Here is an 18,997-nt window from a genome sequence, read left to right as displayed (position 1 = left end):
GTACATGCTGTGGTGTAAATCGATGAGCTGCAGTGGTTTTAGTTATTATATTAATTTTAATTATTTTACAATGGCTTTAAAGGAAACCAAAAGAATCCACTGTTTGTCTAAAAATGGAGTGGATTTACTAATCTGTTAATTAGATTACTGCTCTTACCTTCGTGCCTCCTGTGCTCTCATGCAGACCTACCAGTCACTTTAACGACACCAGTAAAGACTCCGCTTCTATTTTATTTATTTATTTTTGTTCTATTTCTTAATATTTTTCGCCTCACACCTTGTGTCGTTATGAGGTGATCATAGAGCTGACTGCAGAGTTGGTGTTACATGCTGCTGCCCAGGATGGCCGTCCTGACATTCACCTTAGTTACTTTTATCTGCTGGATAAGGTAAGTCTTCCCTCTCAGCTTGAACGTGAGTCAGACTACAATGAGCCTGTGGGTTTAACCTTTTGTTTCTCTGCAGTCTTGGTAATGTAAGTGGAAATGAGAAGATTTACTCGGACAACATCACTCGCATTTTGGATCGACTTTTGGATGGTTATGACAACAGACTGAGACCTGGATCTGGAGGCAATTCTTTAAATCCTAAATCCTTGACATATATATTTAAGACAAATGAAATACACCGTGCTTGACTATTTTTTGTGCATCAGGTGGTGTCACTGAGGTGAAAACGGACATCTTTGTCACCAGCTTTGGACCCGTTTCAGATGTTGAGATGGTAAGATGTTACTGCTGTATATGTGCTGACTGTGGGAGATAACAGCGCTTCAGTGACCACTGAATATCTGCCTTATGGGCAGTCTGCCATGAGACCATCTAATGAGCTTTAATCTGTTTGACCAGCCCTATAACTCCATTATTGATGGCCTCTAAATCAATATGACAACATGTCAGACAGAGGGAATGGCTGAATGAATTGATTAATGATTATCTGGGATGAGTGACATCCATCATTGCCTCATCATCTCTTCCTCACCTTCCACTGCAAGTGGAAATGGCTCTCCAGTATTATGCATGCTAATGAGTGGCAGGGACTGCATGTTTGGAGTGGACACAGGTTTATGTTTAGAGTGAAAATTTAAGGTAGTATGGTGCAGTCAACATAAAGATTTACTAACATGTTACGATCATGCATCAGGAGTACACCATGGACATGTTCTTCCGTCAGATGTGGGTTGATGAGCGGCTAAAATTTGAGGGCCCCACTAAAATTCTCAGCCTGAACAACCGCATGGTGGACAAGATCTGGACGCCAGACACTTTCTTCCGAAATTCCAGGAAGTCCATATCTCATAACACAACCACACCCAACAAACTGTTCCGCATCATGCAGAACGGGACGGTCCTCTACACCATGAGGTGATCAGACACTGTACAGTTATTGTTACGGATGAGATCTTCTGTGGTTGATGGGAAAACACAACTGAGGCTTTTTTTTTTTTTAATGTTCTCTTACTGTTAGACTGACGATCGGCGCAGAGTGTCCAATGAGGCTGATGGACTTCCCCATGGACGGCCACACCTGTCCTCTCAGGTTTGGAAGCTGTAAGTAAAACAGATGTGCTCATAAATAGACAGACAAATAATGTGCAAATTCATAGATGTGTCTAACTTTTCTTTTTTTTTTTCCAAATTGCCTTTGCATTTTTTAGATGCCTACACAAACAGTGAGATCATTTTTACCTGGAGGAAGGGGCCGATAGCATCTGTCGAGTGTCCCAAAGAGTCGATGAGTCTCCTGCAGTATGATCTGGTGGGACAGACTTTGTCCAGCGAGATATTCAAATCAAACACAGGTAACGCTCACTGTCAGCCATCACCATGCTCTTCTTATAAGGATGCTGTTATTGCTGTGCCATTTGCTTGGAAATTTGATTCTAAAAGATGAGCAGTTGAGACCAGAGAGAGGCCAGACGAGTCTCTGCAAACTCTGCACTAGTGTCCATTACTCCCTGACGAGAGAGTCGATATAAGGGCAAAGACTTCCTTGAGCAGCCATCTACTGTAAGATGCTTAAGTGGTCAGGCCTAATGCGTACAGTGCGCCTTAAAAAAGAACTATGGGGTTTAAAGCCCAGTGAATGCACTGACGGAGAGGAGGAAGAATGGAGTTGTGTGTGTGTGTGTGTGTGTGTGTGTGTGTTTCATTTCTCAGCAGAAGAAGGAGAAGTGCACCCCTGCTGTGAACCCAGCAGATTCCTGGAATAGAGAGGAAAAGGATGAGGCAGGCTCAAAAACGTGAAGATGATACCCATTTAGAAAACACAGGGAGATAGAGTGAACCTCTGTGTGTGTGTGTGTGTGTGTGTGTGTGTGTGTGCATGATGCAGCATGTTTTTGGTCTGTGAATGTCTGCATGCATGCGTTTAGACAGAGCAGGGCAGTGTTACGCATAATGACACTGCTCTGCTCTCCTTCATCCCCCTCCTCACTCGCTCCTTCCTCTTGACTTTATCCCATTTCCAAATGTCTGCTGTGCTCCCTCCTCCTTTTTGTCCTTCCTCCCTTCCTTCCTCTTGTCTCTCAAATGCTGTCTTGCAGTTAGCAAGCTCTTCCAGTCCTCACAGCAGCAGTGCATCTAAATGTTTCTCTCAGCAGCTACCCTGTTTCAAGGGCAGGCAAGGGCATTTATTCTGTGCTACCCTGCTCTGTCCCTTGGGGTTGCTCTCTTCACACGTTCTGTTTATCTTGCAGGTCACTACTCTGTGCAGGTGGTCCATTTTCACATCCAGAGGAAGCTGGGCTACTACCTCATACAGACGTATATCCCTCTTATAATGGTGGTCGTGCTGTCACAAGTCTCTTTTTGGATCAACAAAGAGTCAGTTCCTGCACGCACAGTTGCTGGTATGCCCCTCCTCCCACTGGCGTTTGGCAAAATTGATGTGTACTAAGCATGTTTAATATCATAACATATCTCCAAGAGTCTTTCATAAACACTTGTCTTCCTCCAGGCATCACCACAGTGCTGACCATGACCACCTTGAGCATCAGCGCCCGTCAGTCTCTCCCCAAAGTAGCCTATGCCACTGCCATGGATTGGTTCATCGCTGTGTGTTTTGCCTTTGTGGCATCGGCTCTCATTGAGTTTGCAGCAGTAAACTACTTTGCCACCCTGCAGGCCAACCGTCTGAAGAAGCAGAAAGCTAGACAAGACAAGCTGGAGGTGTTGGCTACCAGCAGCGAGGATGGTGACACAGTTTTGGTGAGCAGCTGACTTTATGTCGAAGTTATACAAGTTGATCTTTACAACATGGTGACTGTTTAATTCATTAAATCATTTAGTTTAATTTTTATGTCCCAGCACTGGATTGGTCTATTGGTAGCTTCACAGTCAAAATCTCAGCTCATTTCCAACTCAACAACCATCATCAAATTTAAATTCTAATGCAAAATTGGTGCCAGGAAATGTGTGACATCACATTTTTCCAACTACAGATATCTCACATGTGAAACAACAACTAATCTTGTGCTCATGTAGGACATCACTCATAGTAAGACAGTATTTACATATGACAAAGACATGAAAAACACAATATACAGAATATATTCTAAAGGTTATAGAAATAGTTCGCTGTTTTTGGATTACGCCTTTGTCTGTACAGTAAATATGAGGCCACCACCTTAGCTATTTATTTTACCCTGTTTCCAGCCTTAATGTTAAGCTAAGCTAATCAGCTGGTTGCAGCATATTCAATGTGCAAACACAAGAGTGTTGTCAATCTTATCGTCAAATGCTCAACACCAAAGTGAATAAGTGTTTTTTCCAAATTGTTAAACTATTTGTTCAAAATGGTAAAAAAAAAAAGGCCTGTACAACATTGTCTGTACAATGCACATGCTTTTCTCTATGACCTGATTGTCTGCAGTGACGATTATCATTGACTGGAGAAAACAATAATGCAATGGGTTCCTGGTTATAAACAAGGATAAATATAAATCTTTACTGCCAGACTTTGTACCATAACAAGTGACTGTGGGATAGTATGTTTTGTTCCTAAACTTGGCATGAAAGCAACCTGCTCAGCAACATCAGCTTGTGATATCACCAGAAGAAGGGGTCTGATTTATATCACGTGGTATCTCAAATGAATTTTCATGGCTAATAAGAGTGAGTGGAGGTGCAGAGTCTCCTCAGTGTTGCAGAGAGTTTGATGCAGTGATGCTGAAAATGAACAGGAAGCCATCAGCTCCAGACTGAGATGCAGGGAAAAGGAAATCATGCCACAGATAGGAGGTCTTTTTCTATGCATTTCCAAGTAGTCACCCTGCTTCTTCCATTCTTCCCATTCAGGGCACACCACACATTAAATAGTAATATGTGCTGTTGTAGTGCTCTCATCTCCAGCTATATGCTTTATGCTAATACAGTAAGCCACCACTGCGTCCTCCTGGGATCTGTCTCACGTGTAGGGCTCATGGTTAGATGCTTTAAAAATAGCCTCAGTGTGAGAACAGAGAACAACTCCAGCACTCCTCCCTGCATAATCTCCTAACCATCCTATGGGCATCCAGCAAACTACCTGCTGCGTTCTATAGGGATGTTGGCATGCCATTGAGAGAAAGCTCCTGTGGGAAAAAACGTTGCTTCCAGCCTTATATACATGATTCCAGCGTGTTAAAATCACCATACATGAGCTGTCCAGAGATTCACAGCTCTTTTTTTACACTACCTACCATTTTCTCTCACTGAGCAGAAAACTCACACTAACCCCGTCTCACTTCTTCCTGCTTTTCCTCCAAATCACCTGCGCCCTCCTCCCACCAGTCGGACAACAGCCCTCATGAAGGCCTGAAGAAAAGAAACCACTCGCTGTATCTCGGTGAGCAAGGAAATGCTCCTCCGCTGCCGATCTTCCTCCAGCAGGGCTCAGCTTTTCCTCAAATCCCACAACTGGCCGGCACCAGCCCCATCGACAAGTACTCCCGCATCCTCTTCCCACTGGGCTTCGCCCTCTTCAACCTAGTCTACTGGTACATCTACCTGGCCAAGGACACCATGGAGGAGGCCAGGTACAGCAGTCACATTCACGTGTCTTGGTACATTTACATCCATCTTGGTACAGTTATAAGCATCTGATAATAGTCTATATTTTTCTAATTATTATCAACAAATCCAAAACCAACAGTGAATTGATCCTACTAACAAGATTTGCCTGTGTAGCCAAAGCCTGATATATGTTGACTTTGTCTGTGCCATAGACATCCAGAAAGTGGATCACATGTTCCTTTGTTATGGTTAACATGGACACTGTAGTTTATTCTGAGTTAATCCCACACACCGTACGCTTTCCTGGTGCCATAAATACTCACTTGTGCACCAAACGTGTATCAATCCACACCTGAAAATATAGTCCCCGACATATCTTCCTGTAACTGGTTAAATATGTTAAACATTTATGAAAGAATGATTATTTCTCTGCACATTATTTGTCAGGGAAAACGTAAAATCTGAGCGAAGTCTGAAAGATAAACAGAGTTTTAACCCATAGTAAGTTTTATATTTATCTTGTGACCCTTGGGGGAGGTCCTAGTCCCATCATTTGGAACCACTGACGTGAGCATACAGGCTGCTAGTGTTTTTACCCATCTTACAAGTAAGCTTCCATTTTGGAGTTTAACCTTTAACCTTCTGAGTTTTACATGACAAGGCAGCTGATCCAAAAAGCCTCTCATGCAAAATAGTAAAAATAGCATAGAGACACACGTCCAGTATTCCTGCACAAATGAGGTAAAAAGGGAAAAAAAAAGATCTGACAATGGACGAAGGATATTTATGCATGCTTACTTTGTATCTCAAAGACTGACAAACCTGTCTCACTCTGCTCTAATTATGATAGCTTCAGTGGAACAATAACTACCCACAGTTTTTGTCAAAGACTTTTATCTAGGCAGTAAAGACATCAATAATTTCTAATGCTGAAACAGCCCCGGGAGTTGTAGGCGAAAAAAAAAAAAGGAAAAAGAGAAGAATGATGTTAGGTGGCGTTGTTGCTGCATTGACGCCAGCACTGTGGCTTTTATCATCATCATAGATTTACAATACAAAAAGGGCTGGGCGCTCAGTTGATTTGAGAAGAAAACTATGCATCAATCTCTCTCCTCTTTTATATAAGGTCTACCTGAGGGCTAGCAAAGCCCCAGCCATTTTAATGACAACTGTCTCTCCGTGGCGAGCAGGTCTCACTGGCAAAATAAACCAGAGCTCACTTTGTAAATTAAGCACATGAAAAAGCAACGAGTCCCTTTCCCGCTCATAAGTGAGCCACTTATAGAACACAAAGCTCCATGTCCAGGAAAGAAAGAGAGAGAGATACAGTGCAAAAAGAGAGGGAGAGAGATGTGTTATGTAACACTGGGGAGCGCAAATCTGCTCATCATGCTTCTCATGTTCCTGTCAGAGAATTTTTATGGTTGTTTTGTTTATAACGTTCTGCAGAATAATGAGAGAGACAAGATGGAGAGCAGGAGAACAGCTGCATCACATCTATTCCCTTTACATATTTTCTCCACGTCTCTTGCTTGGTACTTTTTGAAGACGGCAGTGAGAGGACAGGGAGCACAGTAACAGTTTGGGCTGTGTGGTATGCTGCAGACTCTGAATATGAAAAGAGAAGAGAGGTGTCTGCACGCTCCTCTCACATTTTGCCCTCCGCTGCGTCTTCTGGTCTTGCAGGGACGTGGATCTTCAGAACTGAGAGGACCTGGAGATGGGCACGTGCAGCCGGAGAGACCTTCAGCATCCCAGCCAGCCTCACCTCACCCTCCTCTCCCTCTCTGTGAACAAGCTCTCAGCAGTCACTCTGCTCTCATCTGACAGAGGAAATGAATCAGAAACTCATTTATTCTCGTGCCGCACGTCTATTCATTTCACAGGCTGTGACCACTGCCCACTTGTGTTCTGATCAGCAGATGAAGAGCTGCCCTTCACGGGCCTCAGTCACTTTAAAGCCCGCCGCGTACACACAACAACTTCTCGGGCCCCCGGACCGAGACAGACGCCACACACATACAGTATGCATAGCGCTCAGACACACTTAGACACGCACACACAAACCAAGAAACACATCAAAAAGAAGTGGATGATATAATCTATGATGGCTGTAACTGGTGGTGATGCAACAGTGAACCAATGCTTTCAGAAGCCTGCCCTCTACAGAAGCACAGCTCCCACTACAACAAGATCAAAGGCAATTTAGAGGAGGCTCGCATCCCTCCCCGCGGCTTCAAAAATGTACTCAAACCTGAGAAAATGAATTGTGGGATTGTGTTTTCCATCCCACCTTTCTGCTCCGGTGCTCCCTTTGCATTTTCAGATCCACTGCAGGTCCTCTGAAAACATTGCAGGGAAGAGTAGGATATAATACCCATGGGTGTTGATGACATTAATTTTCTATTTTTGTACGGATGGTTCATGATTGTTGGGCGCAGATGTTTGTACGGAAAGTGTTGACCTGTGATGTGTTGATCTCTCTTTAGTCACTTTACTTGCCCAGTAACATCAAAACTGAAGGAATAAACTTGATCTCAACATTTTGACCACTTCAGCCCTACAGTGCACCTCCTTGTTTGACCTTGTCAATAAACACACAAACGCATCTGACTTGAAATAAACATGAGAATAGAACAAGCCCAAAAATTAACGCCGTTGATGTTCATTTCACTTCTTGGCATAAACGCTTGTCTCTTCATTACGCACAACCACTTGTCCCTTTAATATTTTTCTCTGCAATGGAAACTGCTCATCCACCATCATCAGTCTCCACTCTTTGATCTTGGGCTGGCTGCACGCATGCGCCTCTCATTGGCTCCTCTGCACTGTCTGGAGTAAGTTGGATGTGCGCTCTCCTCACTCGCATCGCGAAACCACCTCAAAAGCTGTTGCGATGGGGAGGATCAGGAAAAACCACTTTGGGATTTTGACTTTTTCCTTACTAGTGACTTTCGTCTGGGCTCAAAGGTAATCTCGTTTGGTCCTTTGTCTTGCATGTCATGTAGCCTCTGTTAACGCATGCCCGACTTGTGATATTAATAAGCTACTGTGCATTACACCACCTTTTTCTCCCCAGCGTCAAGGATATCAAAGACCCGAGCAATATGCCTCTGGTAAAAGAAACAGTGGACAGACTGATGAAAGGATACGACATTCGGTTGAGGCCAGATTTCGGAGGTAACGAGCAAATTGAAAACGGACTGTCATGTTTTCACGCCCACCTGACGTGCAATACATGTTTAATGAATCGCAAAATCTGCTTTAATTTACATAATCATCCCTTCACAGCCAAATAGGCCTTTCCAATTAGGCTATGAGAAATGATGTGCATATTTCATTTGATGAGGAGATAAGACAGGCTTTTAACGTGATCGATCCTGCTCATCAATGTTTGATTATTCCACTAAAAAGATGAAATTAAACAGCATTTAAGCTCATCTGCGTGTTAAACGTGAAGATTTTTTTTTTTTTTTGTTGCTCCGGCTGATGATGCACTAGTCTCCTGTAGGTGGAGGAGAGCAGAGAGGAACCTGAGCGCGCGTCACGAATTTGTTAAATTTACATGATGAGAGAATTATTCATATGTCTTGTATTAATGCCTCCTTTCCTTCACAGGTGCGCCGGTGGCCGTGGGAATGAATATAGACATAGCCAGCATAGACATGGTCTCTGAAGTCAATATGGTAGGTGCATCTTCATGATTATTACCCCGCTTAATGTTGCCAGTGGTGCCTGGCACGGCTGGGATACCTCTGAAGTGGGCTACTTATCACGGGTCAGTGTGTGCGATTGTGCCGAGATACCGTGAGCCAGGTCGAGGCTCTTCGTGAATACATTTCACTTGGGTGGATGAAAAAAAAATGTGAAGGCTTCCGTTCCCAAACACATCATCGCCATCCTCCTCTCACTCTCCGCATTTGCAGCTCTGGTGTGTTGCTGCATTTGAATTCAAAACACACACTCACTGGCGCACTCGGACGCACAGCCACGGCTGCGCGCGCGGTGAGCTACGTGTTTGTGTGTGTGCGCGCGCGCATCTGTGTGTGTGTGTGTGTGTGTGTGTGTGTGCGTGCGTGCGCTCCTGACTGCTTCACATTGTCAAGCTTCGGTGGTGTAATTTTGTTGACACGTACCCCCTCCTCCTCCTCCCCTCTCCTCTCTCCTCTCCATGCATTTACCTACAAAATGAATTAAAAAAAAAACAAAAACACCCTCCTCTTCTCCAAACCGGCATCTTTTGGTGTTTTTGAGCCTTTCACATCATCACCGTCTGCATAAATGATCTTCCCCCTACTTGTCAGATGACGTAAGCAGTTCGTTAATAATACATGTCTTGTCACACAGCATTGCAACAAAAAAAAAAAAAAAAAAAAAAAAGCAGGGAGCTCTGGTGCACAGAGATGAACGTCATGTGTGACTTGGAGAGGACAGGGGGAAAAGTTCAGCAGCCCATGCATGAGCACCACCTATTGATCCGTGTGACTGACAGACAGACAGACAGACAGACAGACATGAAACTGAGGGCTATTTTAACCACCTCAGTGTACCTCTGCTGCATTAAATCCACTCTGTTTCTGGTGTGGGATGGCTGCTTGGGCTCATGTGATTTTTGATGCATTCAGAAAAATATTAAGGGTAGCCTTTGCAGAGAATCCAGAGTGTGAGAAAAGATCATTTACAAAGCAGCCTCTCCATGGAGCAACATAATAGAGATGTTATATAAGAGCATGAAAAACAAGTTTGCCAGTAGGAGTGGAAGGAGATGTGTTTTCTATTATTAATTGAGCCATTTTGAAGTTGATGTCGAGTTAATTTTGCCCGTCAGATTTTGATCTGGCAGCCTGTCAAATCTGCGTATCTCGTGGTCATTTGAGTTTTTAGCACATGAACACAGCAGCGTATGTGAGTTTGGTTTGGATGAGGAGAAGCACTGAATGGTCAGAGCTTTTCCTTTGATGGAAATGATTTATTTTGGTGGAGGATGCAGCCAGAACGGAAGTGCCTTGGGGGTCCGGGGAGATTTGAAATAGAAACCCCTCACTCCCTTTCTCTCTCTCTCTCTCTCTCCCTCCTCCATCCTCCCCTCCCACCACTTTGACTGGATCCCTGGCTGTGACTCTGAGCTCAGCAGCCATGTAATCCACCTCTGCCTTGCTCCAAAGGGTTATCTTCCTTAAGAACTGGGCATCTATGCAACCATTCATCTGGAAAAAAACACTGCTTCATACATTCGCGCGCGTGTGTGTGTGTGTGTAACAAAACACAAAACTGTGCACAAAGAGTGAATGGCGGCTGACGTCATGCAACTCCCTGTGGCTATGAGAGAGCGTTCATCTCGCTCATTTCTCAGAAAAGCTCTCCCTGCCAGATCTGCACAGGCGTCCCTCTGACACGACAGACAAATTTAGATGAAAAGTAAAAAAACAAAAAAACATCCCAAACCTCAGTGGACTTGTGTTCCACACGTTGTTGTTACCTTGTGAAAAATCCTTCCTGCGACTTACATAACAGGTTGGAATCTCCTCCCCCTCCTTTCTGAACGTCCAGCTCTCTTTGGTACAATAGAGGACGAGATTGATCTCAGAGAAATCAATAATATCACCGTGCAGTGTGATCACGAGGATGGAGTTGGTGACCTGTGAGCGGTGCGGGGCTGCTTTGATCTTCCTCATCAGGGGCAGCCGCTTTTTAAGATTAAAGTGCTGAGAGGGAAAAACAACACAGAGAGGCGAGGATGAAACTGGTGAAGGCTGTGAAGAACGGGATGGGAGAGAGGTGAAGGTTACTGCAATGAGTTTCGCCGTCTCCTCTAATGATGTCTGCATCCTGGTGGAAGCCGAGGCAAAGTTACTGCAGACCCCGTGTTGCCACAAGAGGGCTGGAGCCAGCACTTCATTAACCCCTCAACACACAGCTTCCATTTTTTCTACTTAAGTGGCTTTAAGGTTGGAAAAATCAGACACTATCACACATTTATGCTCCATCAGCTTGTTCCTGATCCCCAGTGAAGCTGTATGATGGTCTGACTGGGGGAAACACTCAAACCCAAGATGGCCGCACAAATGGATTTTTTTCCTCAAAAGCCTGAACGGCTGAAATATTTGGTATGTTAGAGATCTTCGAGAAGTCGACAATCATTTAGAATCATTTTGAACAATATTTGGCTGCACAGCACGAGTTTGTAATGACAAGCCCACTGAGGTTTGAGGGGTTAAAAACGAGGCTCTGCAGGGAGCAAATTTTAGGATTTATCAATCTAAGGCTGCAACTAATCTGCCAATTATTTACTTGATCAATTGTTTTGTCAGCAAAAAGTGACAAATGTCCCCTGAGACAATGTTAATGCCTCCCAAAACCCTCGATTTTCAGTTTATTATCATAATAAATAAATAAAATTAAAAAAAACACATTTGGAAAGCTGTCAGTGGAGATTTTGTGATCATAAAATTACTTAAAGGACTGATCAGAATTAGAATCAGAAGGATGAAGCTGTGCCCTTTTCATAACTAGTAATTCAAGGGAACCTTGTTCTTGAAGACTAGAAATACTAGAAACTTTCTTCTGGTACTGTTAGGTATGGCAAGGGGAAGTGTTGTTTAGTTAGACACAGTCTTCTGATTCCACAGACTTCAAATCAGGGCAGAAATTGTAAAAGCTGTAAATATAAAGTAGATTCTGATAAATCTGAATTGTTTCTAAAGAAAGCACCGACCAAATCCATACCCCATTAATCTTCTTTTCAAATGAAGATGAGATTTAGCACCTACAGAAAACATAGCTGAGGGAAAATTGAGTCATTTGCTGTCAGAAGTGGAAGAATATGACTGAATGTGATATAATTGTTTGAGAGCAGGCCTGCCATCATGGCGGCGAGCAGGTTTTGGGTTGTAGACAGCTGCTCGCTCCTCTAATTAAAGATAAAAAAGCCTCTGGTGGAGAATGAACTCTGCATTTTGGTTGGGGCTGATTGAAGCCATTGTGGCATTTTTCTTCTATGCTGACATGAAGGGCATGATGGTTGTTGAGGTGGTGTTTGGGTACGTAATGGGGCTTGTAGTTTTTGTTGCTTCTCTCTCTCTGTGTGACGCTCACATGCAGGAGCTCGGCTCACATGTGTACGTGCCATAGTGGAGTCATTTTTTTGTGCATTCCAGTGTGATCCGCAACGAAGGCCCGTTGAGGCTCAAAGGTCAGCCATGTTGTCGGGCAATAAAAATGTGCAGGTCAGTCAGCAGCGAGGTAGCAGCCTTGCCTGCATGACATTACAGATGTGCTATTTTGAGAGGGAAGTGTCCTCCGAGTCCGAGGTGTGACCACACATCCTCGCTGGGTGGGCTGTGCTGACTCACTGGGGTTAGTGCAAAATATGGCACAGTTATGATATCATGGCTGAGACCCCCCCCCCCAGCCCACCCCATCCGACCCCCCTCCCAGTTTATCTTTGTCTATTCAGCGCTGGCATCTCGCTCCATCACTCATCTCCCTCACTTAGCAGCTGAAATTGCATTTGCATAATGCTGTTTGTTTTTGCTGAAATCACAGATCCAGGAACCGAACCCTGGTTACGGTGCATTAAAAAGTGTTCTGCACACAGCCAGTGCAGCTGATTAAATACAAGTTGAGTCTGTTGTCTCAGCAATGCATCAGTGCTGCATAATAACGTCCTCAGCATACATCCATATGTTGAGTGCAGCTAGAAGATGCACTCGGAATAAGGTGGGACGTAAATGAGTATTTCCACTCTTCGTCTTTTCTTCCTCTTGCTTGTTAATTACATGTAAAATACCTGAGGTTGGTGGTTGTTAAGCGGCACTGCCTGTACTTTAATACTGTTCTCTGAATGTTAATTAGCTGGCTGTGAATTAAAAGATTTAAACAAACCAGCTGTGGTGGCTTCTGGGATGGAGGAATTAGTGGGGCGTGAGCACTCCCTTTATTACGATCATTATCCTGACAAGCGCTGGTTTCTTTACATGAGTAAGGGGATCTGGCCGTCAGATGACGGGAGCCGATGACCAGGGGGGGCACGACGCCGGCCTTGACATTACACTGCATCCGTGTGATAGATGCAGCTTCTTGTGTCTGTGAATTAGCAACCATTTTGATCTTGTTTGTCCAAACTGATCCTGTTCCATTTTATTTTCAGCTTGTGGAAAATAAGCTTGTGTTATTTTTACTCAGTGTTGCCATGACAACGCAGCCTTTTTTGGTGGATCGAGGGAAGTCAAGGAAAAGCAAACAAGGCCTCTTTTTCTAGGCACTGTTTAAAGGTTTTTAACATTAATAATCCAGGTGAAGGCTGCTCCGTCTCTGGAGAGAGGCCAGATTCTTGTTGTTTTTGCATTTTGTTGATATTTAGCTTTTTTAATAAATGGTGACGATACAAGAAATGACACAAAAATGTTAATGGTTACAGTATCAGAACTAGAGCAGCAGCTAACCATTAATTATTGAATTATTAATTATTTGTTTCAATTATTCAATTAATCTTTTACTCTTTAAAATGTCTGAAAATAGTGAAAAATGCCCATCACACTTCATTAGAGCCACATTTACATATAAACCAGAGAAAAACAGAAAATTCTCACACTTGAGAAGCTGGAGCCAGAAAATGTTTTGCATTTTTGAAAAAAAAAAAAACCCACAAAAAAACGGACTTAATGACTTAAACAATTAGTCGATTATCAGAATCTTCTGTTGATCAACTGATCAATAAATTGAGTGTTTCAATTCTGATCAGAAATAACGCAGAATCTTAATTCTGTGTCACTTCTTCTTTTCTGAGTTTGGTGCAAATCAAAACTACAACCCATGCACGTTTTATATAGATATATTCACAATATCTTAACATTTAAATACAGATTTTGTCTCCTCCTTCAGCTGGTGCAGCTTTGATTCTGCCTGCTCTGTTTGCTCTGCTGAGCTTTCCAAAAAGCTCAAGACAAGAATGCAGGTTGTCCAGAACAATGTCATTAGTTATGCTGAGTGGACACAGAGCAACAGATTAATATGGTCAGCAGCATAATTACAGCACAAGAACAACACTTAATCCTGCAGCTTTCTTACATGCACACTGGGTTCTCTGTCAAATGTTTAGTCCAGGGAGACTGGGTTCATTTGAAGATAAAACAATGTCAGAAGAGAAGTATATTTGAAAGTAAAGCCTGGCAAAGAAAGGTTTGATGACATACAGTTAATCAATGCTTATGGTAATCTTAATCTTAAAAGCTCATGTGTCTTTTTTTTTATTATAATGGATTTGCTGCATTTCTTCTAATGCACCTTATCTAAATTAATCAATCAGATTTAAAATAGTTCCTATTTTCCTTGACTGCTTTGTCATTTCACTTTCATTGTCAACACTTAGAGTCCCACTGGAAGAGCGAAGTTACGCCAAGTTTAAATTAGTCGTGATATTCTGTCATTAATGGTCGGTACGGGGAACAAAGAAACTGCATGTCTTAGAACAAGGAGTAAGTTAGCCAGCTCCATTAAAAGCCTTTAATGTGCTGACGACTCCCTTAATGATTCTGTCAGGCACTTTCTCCACTGAAGCTAAGTAACTGAAAAAAGACCCATTGGAAAGAGAGTCATAAGCATAGTCTGTGGTCATAAGGCGTCCATGTTGTCACTGCCCTCGGGGTGTGTATGGCCGGCAACTCATTCAGAACGCACTAACGCCCCCTTGACCCCTAATATTTAATTGGAAGCCTGTATTTAAACACACACAAACATAGAGAGCACAGCAAATGAACAAACTCAGCTTGACCAGTCCATGTGCTGTGGCGTCTCCTCCAGCCTGTAGATGTCAAGCAAACAGTCAAGAGGCTGAGATGTCTGCAAACGAGCTTGTTATTGCCCAGACGTGGAATCGTCTCCTCATAGCCGTGCTCTGAAGACATTGTTATTAACAGCAGATCCTACTGGAGCACTCGACACAGCAGATGAAAGCAATATGGTGGACGTCTGTCTGGTCCCACAAAGCTGCAGAGGAGAGAGAGAAGCACTTCATGGGTACAATATGTTTCTCAGCCTTTAGGTTTTATTATTGTTATGATATATTTTTTTAATTATCTATCATTTTTATTTACTTACGTACCACAATATCAAACAATTTTTCTCCTTTTAAATGAAAATAAATTTGACCGTAGTAAAACCCAGTATAAGAACAATATTAGGGTGGCAACCTTTCTCTTTGCAACAAAGAGCACATTTGATGACGGTGACAAAATACAGAAATAATATAAACAAATATATATTCATTTTTTAACACACGCCTTCAGTTTAAAACCATGTTCACAATTTCTTTGTTTAGAAAAGGCATGAAGTACAATATAGTGACAATGTTCATGTACAATTTTACATTTTACATTATGAACATATATATATGCTGCTTTTTTTAGTTAGGTACAAAAAATGAGAAATTACTAAAACTGAAAATGAGAGTGACTGTGTTGGTGGACGTGTCTTTTCAAAAACAAGAACAAACAGTGAAGTGTTCAACATACAAATCGAACTGGCAAAATAGTTTCATCATATAGAAAAGTGAACGTCTTCAGATGTAAATCTACAAACAGAGCGGTGTGTATTGTGTTGAGCTCGTCTATTGGCAGCTCCCTCCCATGTTGACTGTGACGGCTGATGTAGTTGTAATGGAGGTCTCGTAACAACTGTAGCCTGTCAGATTTCTCAGGGAAACACAAATGTACTCCTTGTCACTCTGTCAGATTCTTAATGGGGGTTTGTTAGCCTAGAAACATATCTGTGGTGAGACACTGTCACGGTGCAACCAGCCTTGATGTTTTTTAAGCTAGCCGGGCCTGGTTTGTATCTTCATCCTGTTAATATATTCAGTTCTGTCATGCTTTTTTTTTTTTTAATGTTGATGCTCTCCACAAGATGTCTCCCTCACTGATGCTCACTGGGCCGCCTCTGTGATGTTAATGGAGTTTCTGAGGAGTGCTTGTGACAAGGAGACTGAAGGTCGCTTTGGAGACCGGCGCTCTAGCATGGGATGGCCTCCCTCTCGGTTATCTGCTACAGTTTTGTGCTGCAAAATCTTCCTCACCTGCTTCTTGCTCTCCATTTTTTGTGTGTGTTGGAACAGACTCAACACAGACCACATTACATGTCTTGGCTGTTGCTCAGAAATTATTTTTAGTTCAGGAGACTGAAACAATCTTACAGGATTTTGCTTTTCTTGTGTGCCTTTCCTTAACATTGTGACATGAATATCAGATGCAGATGTGCAGATTTCTTTGCTCACAAAAAAAAAAAGATAAAAGATGAACATGCAGATTTAAGGATTTACTTTGCTTGCATGAACACAACGTGAATTTCCTGCATTTCTACACACTACCAGAACAGAACAACATGTTACCCCTTCACGAAACAAAATGCATTCCCCGGCAATACAGTAGTTTAGGCAGCTGATTTTGGTTTCTTTGAACAATAACTCTGACTGTAAGGAGAGAGAGAGAGAGAGAGAGAGAGAGAGAGAGAGAGAGGGAGGGGAGGCAGCTGTATTTTGTGTCCCTCTCTGAGCTCAAGTGATGTCCAAGTGGAGGTAAGCAGCACCATCTGTGAGGCCATAATTACGCTGCCATTTTACAGCACAGCCAGGAGGCAGCATGCAGGCCCAGGTGTTCTCTGTGCTGGAGCTGTGCATCTCTATACTCTTAAACCCCCAGACATACACAATGAGCAACTGTACACACACACACACACGCACACGCACACATGAACAAATGACAGCAGGCATCTTTAATCCACGCTCAGGTAATTTAACATTTCAAAAGGGTTTTGTATTCAAAGGGTCTTTTTCACTGAGGACACGTTGACATGTCACAGCAGGAAAAGCACAGGTGTAAATAATAAAATGAATAATGGCTGAATTCCGTTTAACTGCTTTAATGTCAGAATCCTGTGCATGTTGGCTCACTGTCACACTGTCGTGACTTATTGGGACGCCTTAATGGAACAGAGCCATTGTCAGCGTTACCGGTAACATGTGAACTTTTCCTACTATGACACGTCAAAAGTGTCCGCTGTAAAAAAGACTGATGGCTGTTGTCCAGTTTACTGCTAATAATCCCACAATGTAATGCTCCACATTTTATAGATACAAAACTACAGTTGGGTGATATCAGACAATGATTCATAAAGTCAAAAACACACTTTTACTGCCCACAATAGTTCATTCTGTACAATGAGGTTTCTTCTATTTTTTCCCCTGTTAAAGGTTTTTTGGGGGGGTCATAAGCTGTGCAGATTGTCCTTTGATGCAAATTTGTGATTTGTGTTATTGAATAAAACCGGCTTTCCTTCACTATTGAAAATGATCTTAGTCACAAACTGTGAGTAAAAATCTTGCTGGTGCAGAAACCATGGGTCAATGAATCGGTTTTTCAATAGAAAGATAATTAACTATGAGATTTTATTGATAATCAATCATTTGCACAAGTAATTTATCTTGTAGAAACATTTTCTGGTTTCGGCTTCTCGAATGTGAGGATTTAGCTGCTTTTCTCCGTTTTATGTCTGTTTTATATGTAAGTGGAATATGCTTGGGTTTTCAATTGTTTGGAAAATTCTTGGCCATTTTGATACTGGACTGTGGATAACTGTGACTTCTCCGCTCTCTGGGATCTCAAAGACTAAAACATTTGTCAGTTAATCCAGAAAGTAATTACTGTATTTGATAATAATACTTATCTTAAGCTGCAGCTCTAAATTATACCCCGTTAATGTGATATACAAATTAAAAGCTATGAATGCAAACATCAGGAGTCCAAAATGTGTGTGTGACACAGCAGACACACTCCCTTGTTACCGTATCCACCTAAATGTCAAAGGATGTCTCCAGTTATATTAAAAACAGTGTGGACTAAAAAGAGAAATACAGGATGAATGTTGTAGAATAATTTCCTCTTTAAAACAGTCATGTTGCTCAGATTGTTTCCACGGGACTCTAGCTGATGCTGTTTTTAATTTAGTCAGAGAGGGTTACAGCATCTTCCCCTCAGACCATTGTAGCTCCTCGTGTTTCTGTGTTCCTTCATCAACACGGCAAAGGATGGAAGTAGAGACAGGTACGTACTGCAGGAGATGCTGCCTCGGTCGGTGAAGTACACTGAGCCTGCAGGCGGCAGCTAACGATCCCAAAGGTGATAGAGACATCCGATCGACAGGCTGATAATGAGAAAGAGAGGGAGCGGGTGTGAGAGGAAGGTTCAGTGGGAACTCTTGTAAAACAGGATAAGGATGTGGCCGTCCTCGCTTGACTTTTCACTCCTGAAAAAATCAACATGGCAGCAGCTCATGTATTTTTAGATGCCCTTTTTACGCAGTGCTCTGGTCGAGCACACTGCATGCAATGAATGATAAGAGTTTAACAGCGAAAGTGGCGATTGCTCTGCAGCGTCACAGCAAAAAAAATGAAAAGGCTGGTAAACATAAAAACACTGTGATAAGTAATGATGATGGCTGCTTGAAGTAAAAGCTGAAGGGCCTCGTTTCACGGACCGTATTTTTTAATTTGTTTTTCTACTCATCGATTGCACTGCAATACACTGCAACAGAGCAGATCCAACTGCAGTGCTGTGTTTTACTGAGGCTGTGTGGGTGTAAGTCTTTTTTTAAGTGTGAGAAGCAGAGAAACGAGAGGAAGAGAGAAAGAGAGAGAAAGAGGAGGAGATATATTTTACTGGAACATCTCTGAGCATGTGTAGAAACACAAAACTGTACAGTATAGATGCAGTTTTCTCACGGAGGTCAAACCTGGAAAACTCTCTCCTAAATCTAAGTAGTTTGGTTGTTTATGATGCAGAATTAAAAGAAAAAACAAGAAAAATGTAAAAAAAAAAAAAAAAGAGAGATGAGCCACAGCTGCAGAAATCTACTGGCCGTTTGCATTAGAGGGAGTGTTGTCTCCATAAAGCAGAAAGTGGCATCATTCGTTTGAGTGGAAGCAGATATTTTTAGCGTGAGACAATAGTCAG

At 42.5% G+C, this 18,997-nt stretch overlaps 2 protein-coding genes across 2 annotated transcripts in view; both read left to right on the top strand.

Moving 5' to 3' along the window:
* Nucleotides 1-342: 342 nt before the first annotated feature.
* Nucleotides 343-7,548, top strand: gabra6a (gamma-aminobutyric acid type A receptor subunit alpha6a). The gene is made up of 10 exons (XM_070836470.1): nt 343-389; nt 466-572; nt 656-723; nt 1,144-1,364; nt 1,468-1,550; nt 1,658-1,801; nt 2,699-2,851; nt 2,959-3,209; nt 4,773-5,017; nt 6,681-7,548. Exons 1-10 carry the CDS (start codon nt 343-345, stop codon nt 6,700-6,702), a joined length of 1,341 nt encoding a protein of 446 aa, XP_070692571.1. The 3' UTR covers nt 6,703-7,548.
* A 342-nt stretch (nt 7,549-7,890) lies between these two features.
* gabrb2a (gamma-aminobutyric acid type A receptor subunit beta2a) overlaps nt 7,891-18,997 on the top strand; it is a 28,685-nt gene continuing 17,578 nt past the window's right edge. Inside the window, exons 1-3 of the mRNA XM_070836469.1 lie at nt 7,891-7,964; nt 8,074-8,174; nt 8,613-8,680. Of these exons, the coding sequence (XP_070692570.1) occupies nt 7,891-7,964; nt 8,074-8,174; nt 8,613-8,680 (243 nt within the window). The remainder of the gene's footprint in view (nt 7,965-8,073; nt 8,175-8,612; nt 8,681-18,997) is intronic.

The sequence above is a fragment of the Pempheris klunzingeri genome, chromosome 9 (genome assembly GCF_042242105.1).
Source record: "Pempheris klunzingeri isolate RE-2024b chromosome 9, fPemKlu1.hap1, whole genome shotgun sequence".
Taxonomy (NCBI): domain Eukaryota; kingdom Metazoa; phylum Chordata; class Actinopteri; order Acropomatiformes; family Pempheridae; genus Pempheris; species Pempheris klunzingeri.
The sequence above is the reverse complement of the archived record's forward strand: the minus strand, read 5'-3'. Positions and strand labels throughout refer to the sequence as shown.

Excerpts from the sequence above, each read along its gene's own strand:
- gabra6a (XM_070836470.1), top strand. The coding sequence starts at position 343 with ATGGCCGTCCTGACATTCACCTTAGTTACTTTTATCTGCTGGATAAG. Across the intron at positions 1,365-1,467 it reads ACGGTCCTCTACACCATGAG|ACTGACGATCGGCGCAGAGT; the intron begins GTGATCAGACAC and ends TCTTACTGTTAG. Across the intron at positions 2,852-2,958 it reads TCCTGCACGCACAGTTGCTG|GCATCACCACAGTGCTGACC; the intron begins GTATGCCCCTCC and ends GTCTTCCTCCAG.